The sequence below is a fragment of the Belonocnema kinseyi genome, chromosome 6, assembly GCF_010883055.1.
Source record: "Belonocnema kinseyi isolate 2016_QV_RU_SX_M_011 chromosome 6, B_treatae_v1, whole genome shotgun sequence".
Classification (NCBI taxonomy): domain Eukaryota; kingdom Metazoa; phylum Arthropoda; class Insecta; order Hymenoptera; family Cynipidae; genus Belonocnema; species Belonocnema kinseyi.
The window spans coordinates 7319037-7328180 of record NC_046662.1 but is presented as its reverse complement, the minus strand read 5'-3'; the positions used below and the strand labels follow the sequence as shown (position 1 = coordinate 7328180).

The 9144-nt window shown below is 23.9% G+C and overlaps 1 protein-coding gene across 1 annotated transcript in view; it reads right to left on the bottom strand.

Annotated features, from left to right (window-relative positions):
• The window catches only part of LOC117174997 (ralA-binding protein 1), a 36976-nt gene that overhangs the window by 17338 nt on the left and 10494 nt on the right, over positions 1 to 9144 (bottom strand). Inside the window, exons 4-6 of the mRNA XM_033364485.1 lie at positions 8294 to 8555; positions 8041 to 8221; positions 641 to 955 (exon numbers count right to left, since the gene is read on the bottom strand). Coding sequence (XP_033220376.1) covers positions 641 to 955; positions 8041 to 8221; positions 8294 to 8555 — 758 coding nt within the window. The remainder of the gene's footprint in view (positions 1 to 640; positions 956 to 8040; positions 8222 to 8293; positions 8556 to 9144) is intronic.

Below are 9144 nucleotides of genomic sequence, written 5' to 3'. Positions count from 1 at the left end.
CTTGTTTGATAGGGGATTCAACTATTTGGTTACACTTCATATTTTTTGTCAAATTCAAATGTTTTTCTATTAAAATTAAAATACTTTTTTGTTTAAAAAATCTACTATTTCACTTTTTATTCAAAACTCATCTTTTTGGTTTTAAAACTGAATAATATGGTAGAAATGTCAACAATTTAGTAGAAAATTCATCTTTTTTAGTTCAAAATGCAACTGTTTGGTTGAAAATAAATCTTTTTTGATAAAAGACCCATTTATTTTGTTCAAAATTCCCTTATTTTGTTACATATAGAACTATATTTAAATATTATGTTGGAAATTGATGTATTTCGTTGAAAATTTGTCTTTCTAGTAGAAATTTAATCTTCTTGTTTGAAAATTTATCTTTTTGGTTGAAAACTGACATTTATTAATTGAAAATTCAACTATTTGGTATTAAAAATAGCTAATGTTATCAAAACACGTACATTGAATTACTATTTTCAGTAAAAGTGAAAGATTATAGCTTTTTTTTATACAAATTATTAACAATCTGTATAAAAAACGCTATTTTTGATTTACCAAATTTAAATTTTCGCAAAACTCGTACCTGAACAGATTGCGCTATATTTAAACATTATATATTTTTAAAAAATGTTACCTTCAATTGAGTGATCATACGCTGAACTTCCCAAAGTTGCTCCTCACGCGATTTGGTAACAAAACCGGCATTCATTTGCATATGAATTTGCGAAAGCAGGGATTCCTGCTTTGCTAATTCGGCCGCTATTTTTACCGCAGTGTCCGGCAAAGAAGAGCTTCCAGCCGGCAGAGGAGGAATATACTTGGATAATTGCGTATTTGGAAAAAGGGCTTTGCAGTGGAAGAGTAAAGCCAGAAGCAATCTATGGCTCATTTGCAAGACTGGACTTAGCGTCATTGCAATTGTCTGAGCGTTCATTTTCGTCGTTTTCTCCTGTCAATTTCAGAGTTTTTATTAGGTAAATACATTGTTTACCAGATTTTTTTATTCAATTTTATGAATAAATATTAATTTATTATACAGATCTAAAACAAAGACAGGGCCTAAAATATGTAGTCTGATACAGTCTGGATTTAAGAGTGAGAACGAAATAAAAAAGTGGTCAGTGGAAAATTAAGATTATTTCCTAAGCAAAATTTCCAGTTTTCTTAGCCAATGTTTTACACAGTGTTTCAAATATTTCCAAAGAGAAAATTCAACTTTTATTGGGTAGAAAATTATTTCTTTCTGGTTAAGCATTTAATTATCTTTGTAGAACATTCAAAATCTTGGTTAAAAAGTCATCCTTTTCGGGTTGAAAATTTAAATATTTGGTTAAAAATATTTTTTTTTGCTTCAAGATTGCACTACCTTGTTGCAAATTCGTTTTTTTTTATTAGAAAATTAAGTTTCTTAATTGAAATTGTAACTATTCCATTTTTTCCTAAAAAATTATCCTTTTTAGTTATAACTTCTTTTATTTTGTCAAAAGTTTATCTTTTTGGATTGAAAACTCATTTCTTTTGGTAGAAAATTCTTCTTTTTAGGGTGGAAATTTAACTCTTTTATTGAAAATTCCTCTTTTTGGTTTAAAAATTAATCTTTTTTGCTTGACAATTGAACTATTTTTTTACGAATTCGCATTTTTTTATTGAATTCAACTGTCTTTTAATTAAAAGAAATTAGGTAAAAATAATTAATTTAAAAAAAATTAACCAAAAGGATGCATTCTCAACGAAAAATGTAATAGTCGATACGTCAACCAAAAAATTGTAATTTAAAAATTTATTTGAAGTTCACTTGAACGAAACAGTTGCATTTCTCATAAAAAAAAGGATGAAATTTCTACCAAAACAGACAAATTTTCAATAAAAACTCATCTCTCTGGTTGAAAATTGAACTATGTTTTTGAAAATTCGTTTGCTTTTAGTTAAAAATTAACTTTTTTAAAATTAAAAATGTAATTATTCCACTTTTCCCTACAAATTTATCCTTCTTAGTTAAAAACTTACTTCTTTTGTCGAAATTTCATATTTTTTGAATTGAAAATTCATTTATAATGGTAGAAAATTCATAATTCTGGGATGAAAATTCCACTCTTTTATTGCAAAAATCTTCTTTTTGGTTTGAAAATTAGTCTGTTTTGCTTGACAATTGAACTAATTTCTTTACAAATTCGCATTTTTTAAATTGAATTCAACTGTTTTTTATTTAAAATAAATTAAGTAAAAATAATTAATTAAAAAAAAAAAATTTTAACCAAGAGGATGAATTTTTATTAAATCAATTTAATTTTATACCCAAAAGATGAAATCTCAATAAAAAATGTAATAGTCGAGACGTTACCACAAAATTGTAATTTTAAATTTAAAAAAAAAAAGTTGACTTCAACCAAACAGTTGTATTTAAAAGAAAAAAAGGATGGAATTTCTACCAAGACAAACGAATTTTTCAATTAAAAAATTCAAATTTTCAACAAATAATAATTTTTTGGTTGAATACTTTTTATAATTGTGGTTAAAAACTCATCTGTTTAGTTAAAAATTGAACTATATTGTTAAAAATTCGTCTGTTTTTAGCCGAAAATTAAATTTTTTAATTGAAATTGTAACTATTCCATTTCTCCTGAAAAATCATCCTTTTTACTTGTAACTTCTTTTATTTTATCGAAAGTTCGTCTTTTCTGTGTTGAAAATTCAACTATTTGGGTAAAAAATTCCTCTTTTTGGTTTGAAAATTAGTCTGTTTTGCTTGAGACTTGAACAATTTTGTTACAAATTCGCATTTTTTTATTGAATTCAACTGTTTTTTATTTGAAATAATTTTTTTTTATGGAATATCAACTATTACATTTTTCCTTGAGAATTCATATTTTTCGTTGAAAATAAATTAAGAAAATTCAAGTATTTGATTGAAAATTCATGTATTTTGTGAAAAAAATTCGTCTTGTTTGGTGGAAAATTATTATTCTGGATTAAATATTCTATTTTGATTTCAAAGTTAATTATTTACAGTTGAAAATGTCTCTATTTTGCAGAAAATTCGTCTTGTTAGTTTTGAATATGCACAAATTGGTGCAATTTTTTTGTTTTGTTTTTTGTTCAAAATGCAACTTTCTGGTTAAAAATTAATCTTTCTTGTAGGGGACTCAAGTATTTTGTTTACAATTATTTTTTTTTTTGTTAGATTTACCTGTTTTTCCATTCATTCATTTTCCATTCTATTTTGTTAAGAATTCAACTAATTTGTTAAAAATTTAATTTTTTTGGCGGAAGATTCGTCATTATAGATCAAAACACGTTTCTTTTGTTGAAAAATAATTTTTTTACTGAAAATTAAATTGAAAATTGTATCATTATTGCTAGAAACTCGATCTTTTTAGTGTTGAAAATTTAACTATTTGGTTAAACTCATTTGTTTTGGTATAAAAGTAATCTTATTGGTTGAAAATTCATCTTTTTGGTTAAAAATGTAACGGTATGGTTGAAAATGAATCTCTTTTGGTACAAGGCTCAACTATTTTGTTTAAAATTCGCAATTTTTGTTACATTTTGATCTTTTTTAGTTAAGAATGCAACTGTTTGGTAGAAAATAAATCTTTTTTTATAGAAGACGCATTTCTTTTGTTAAAAATTCACATTTTTAGTTAGATTCAACTGTTTTTTCCATTTAAATAATACTTTTTATTTTAAATATCAACTATCACATTTTTTATTCATAACTCATCTCTTTGGTTAAGAACTTACCTAATTTTTAACAAATGTATTCTTTTTTGGTATTTGGTAGGAAATTCAACAACTTAAATGAAAATTAACTTTTTTCTTCAAAATTGAAATTTTCTGTTTAAAAATTAACAGGGTGGCCGTTTTAATCGACGAAATAAATTCCCGGTCTTTTCCCGGTTCGCAAACATTTTTCACGGTCAATGAAATTTAAAAAATGGAACACTAAAGTTAAACAATTTTCCACTTGAGGTAATAAAAACTGAGTTTTAAATGAAAGCACAAAAAGTGGAACTGTTAAATTTTGAACTTTTAAAATTGAAATTTAAAAGTTTTTGATTAAAAAATTTTGTACTAAAATTCTGTACTTTGTATTTAGGGAAATGCTCAATAATTTATGCGTATAAAATTGAAGATACTAACATTTTTCAATATAAAAAAATATTCATCCACGTTATCATTTTCAATGCTCTAAATTAAAAAATAAATCAATAAACAAATTCAAATATTTTCTTTTTAAATAGTTTAAACATCCTTGGAAAGCTTCAAAATTTTATTTCAAAATCTTGAGAAATCTAGAAGTTGTTTCAAATTTGTTTTAAATTAAAAATTATTTTAAAAATTTTTTCAGAACTTTTAAATATTTGTCAAAATTAATTGAATTTTTTTTGCGATTTTCAGAAAATCCTACAAATATTAGAAAATTTTGTTTACAATATCGATATATAAATAACAATTGAACATTTATTATTGTTAGGCGAAATTTAAGTAATTTTAAGAGATATGTAGTTTTGAAAAGATTGAAACTTAATTTAAAACTTGAAATGATAGCCTAATATAAAACAAAATGTAGGTTTTCGCAGATTTTAAACAAAAATATTAGATTCTATTGAAGAATTGTGAAAGGCTTCAAAAAAACAAAAACATTTTCTTAAGATTCCTAGGAAAATTACAAATAATTTTTCATTTTTAAAGTTATTTAAAGAGAATATTTAAAAAGTTTTAAAAGATTTAAACAAAATTTCAAAAAATATTCTAGACGATTTTAAGAAAACTTTCTAAAATGTGCATGATAAATTTTTATCTTTTTAAAACTCGTAAATATCTCTTAAAATTACTAAAATTTTTTTCTGCAAATGTTCATTTGTAAATTATACATCAATATTTAAAAATTCCACTTACAAATTCTTTACTTTTAAATATTTGGTTTCAATTTACTTGCATTGAATAAAAATTAAAATATTGCTAAATATTTAATAATTAATCTTTTTTCTTAATTAAAAATTTCAAATTGAATATTTTAGACTGAAACAATATTAAAAATTTTTTTAAATTCTTTGATTAAAAATATATTATTATGAAGTTATTATTAAGTTGAAAATAGTTTATAAACTTTCAGTCACATGTTCACATTTGTTTAATGACTAAGACTTTCAAATTGAAACCGTTTAGGTTTTAACGTTAAAACCTGAAAATTCTTAAAGTTTGAACTGATTTAAAATCGTTTCAAATCGTTTTTGTACACTTTTTATTACTTAAAGTACAGATAAATTTCAACAAAATTTATTTATTTATTAAATAAAAATGTTTTTTATCCCCAATCTTCAACATTATTGGCTTTTATGTTTTGTTTGTTTAAGTTTTTAAGAAAGAATTTAAAAATTCTTTGAATTAAAAATGTAAGCTTAAAAATAAAAATTTTGGAAGTAAAAAAAGTTTTGAATTACGCATTGTAAGCCAAATGATCGCATAATTGAAAAACATAACAATTCAAGTAATTATTTAAAAACTGTTGAAATCTAAAATGCACAGATTTTTCTTCTACAAACTTGTAAAATTCCTGGTAAAAAAATTCAATGTCATTTCCCGGTCCAGCGTCCACCCTGATTCAACTATTTCGTAGAAAATTTGCCTTTTTTATTTGAAAATTCAACAATTTTGTGGAAATTTCATTTTTCTTTTATTAACATACAACTGCCTGGTTGAAAATTAATCTTTTTTGGTAGTGGACTCAACCATTTTATATAAAATTCGTATTTATTTAGTTCAAATATCAACTATGCATTTTTTATTTCAAACTCATCTCTTAGGCAGCAAATTACCTGATTTTTTAAAAGTACATTCTCTTTTTCGTTGATAATTCCTCTTTTTTGTTGAGAATTCAACTAATATGTTAAAAATCTATTATTTAGCGAAAATTCGTTATTGTAGATAAAAACTTGTTTCTTTTGTTGAAAATTAATTGTTTATTGACTGCAAATTGAACTATTCCATTGTTGCTAGAAAATTAAGCTTTATAGTTAAATTCTGAAGTTAAATTTTGTTGATTACTGGTCAAATAATTTTCTGATCTTCTTTCTCGTTTCTTCAGAAAATTATTTGAACAGTAATCAACAAAATTTAACATCAGAATTCAACTAATTAATTATCCTGGTCGACAAAATAACATCATTACTTTAAATTAATCTTTAGTGTTGAAAATTTAGCTATTTGGTTTGAAATTCGTTTTTTTTTTCGTATAAAAATAATCTTATTGACTGAAAACTCATCTTTTTCCTAAAAATTCATCCATTTGATTGAAAATGAATTTTTCTGGAATTGGACTTTTCCGTTTTAAAATTCAACAATATAATAGAAATTTCAACAATTTAGTAGAAATTCCATCTTTTTTGGTTAAAAATGCAACTCTTTTGTTGAAAATTAATCTTTTTTGGTAGAAAACTCGACTATTTTGTTTAAAATTCGCATTTTTTTGTTAAATTCAAGTATTTTTCATTTTAAATATAAATATTTTTCTATTGAAATATTTTTGAAAATCCATTATTTTTTGTTTGAAAATTAATCTTTTTTGCTAAGAAATCAATTGATTTGTTAAAAATTCATTTTTTTTTTGGCTAAAGATTCGTCATTGTAGTTAAAAACTCGCTTATTTTATTGAAAATAATGTTTTTTAAATCAAAATTGAACTATTCCATTATTGCTAGAAAATAAATCTTTTTAATGTTTAAAATTCAACTATTTGGTTTAAAACCTGTCTCTTTTGGTATAAAAGTAATCTTATTGATTGAAAATTCATCATTTTGCTGTAAATTCATCTTTTTGCTAAAAATTCAACTATTTAGTTGAAAAATATCTTTTTTTCTGGAAAATTGATATTTACGATCTGAAAATTCAATTGTTTTTTAGCAAATTGGTCTTTTCCGTTTTAAAATTTAACAATATAACAGAAATTGCAACAATTTAGTAGAAATTCCATCTTTTTCGGTTAAAAATGCAACTCTTTTGTTGAAAATTAATATTTTTTGGTAGAAAACTCGACTATTTTGTTTAAAATTCGCATTTTTTTGTTAAATTCAAGTATTTTTCATTTTAAATATAAATAATTTTCTATTGAAATATTTTTGAAAATCCATTATTTTTTGTTTGAAAATTAATCTTTTTTGCTAAGAAATCAATTGATTTGTTAAAAATTCATTTTTTTTTGGCTAAAGATTCGTCATTGTAGTTAAAAACTCGCTTCTTTTGTTGAAAATAATGTTTTTTAAATCAAAATTGAACTATTCCATTATTGCTAGAAAATAAATCTTTTTAGTGTTTAAAATTCAACTATTTGGTTTAAAACCTGTCTCTTTTGGTATAAAAGTAATCTTATTGATTGAAAATTCATCTTTTTGCTAAAAATTCAACTATTTAGTTGAAAAATATCTTTTTTTCTGCAAAATTGATATTTACGATCTGAAAATTCAATTGTTTTTTAGCAAATTGGTCTTTTCCGTTTAAAAATTTAACAATATAACAGAAATTGCAACAATTTAGTAGAAATTCCGTCTTTTTTACTTAAAAATGTAACAGTTTGATTAAAAATAATTCTTTCTTTGGTAGAAAACTCGACTATTTTGTTTAAAATTCATATTTTTTGTTAAATCCAAGTGTTTTTAATTTTAAACATCAACACTTTTTGGTTGAACTAACTATCCCATTTTTTTCGTGCAAAAAACTCATCTTTTTGGTAAAAAATTTAACTAATTTTTTGAAAATCAATTCAAGTTTCAGTTGAAAATTCAATATTTGAAATTGCAATTTTAGTGATTTAAAGCATTTTATTTACAAGAATTTATTTCTCTTTTTTATTAAGAGCATTCTAGCCTGCGTAACCTGTTATCTACAGTTGAGAAAAAAAGTACGAAATTGAAAACATTTTAGGCCCTGCTAAAACAAACTTTTAAGATAGTACAATTTTTAAAAATTTTAGATCAATGCTTAAATCGATTCTAGATTACGAATAAAATGTCTTTAAATTCAGTTAAAAGTACTTACACACAATGTAATATGGTCCAGATGTAAAATAACCCATGCTAAAAGAACTCGATTACACTCTGGCAATTGCTGTGTCAATTCAGCAATTTGAGATTCTCTCTGAGCGACTTCTTTTGTCGAAGCTGCCTGCTCAAAACGCGATATCGTTTCACTCGTTTCCAAGACAGATTCAGGTAACTCTCTGTGAAGAAAAAATAAATAATTATTAAGTTAGGAGCGAAAAAATCCAGATATTAGGAATTAACTAACAAACCTTAAAAATAAAGTTAATAAAGAAGCAGCAACCGTCGGTTCAAAATCTGCAATATTTACAGCCTCGCGTTGATTGTACATTTTTTTAAGATTCTGAACCTTGGATTTGACAGCAGGAATTTTGTAAATTCCTTCGACAGACATTCCATGTTCCTCAACGTAGTCGATGCAGTCGCGAACAATTAAAGGCAATTCGACTCCATCGTGACATCGACTTCTTTCTACTGCCAGGTGCAAACTCACTCCGAATATTGGTTGCTCTTCTGTAAATTATAATTAGGAAATGTCTATTGATTATCGCCCAACAAAATTTTTAACCAAACAGATAAATTTTGGACCAAAAAGATTAATATCCTACTAAAAAACACGAATTTTCAATCCAAAATAAAATGGTTACATTTTTTGTAGTTAAAACCATCAATTTTCAAACGACAAAATTTATTTTTAACTAAAATAATGAAACAAATATATTAATTTTTAACCAAAAACATTCTTTTTTAACCAAGGACATAAATTTTTTAACAAAAAAAAAATCAACTTTTCAACAAAATTCAGGAATTATCAACCCCAATAGTTCAATTTTCTACCGAAAAAGATTTTTCTTTAACGAAGTAAATTTTCAATAAAATTTTTCTAAAAAAACAGTTGCCTTATTAAAACAAAAATATCAATTATAAACAAAAAGTTTATTTTTGATCAAAAAGTATGAAAAAAGATGAATTTTGGACCAAAAAGATTAATATCCTACTAAAAAACACGAATTTTCAATTTAAAAAAAAAATGGTTTAAATTTTTGTTAAAACCATTAATTTTCAAACGACAAGATGTATTTTCAACTAAAATAATGAAACA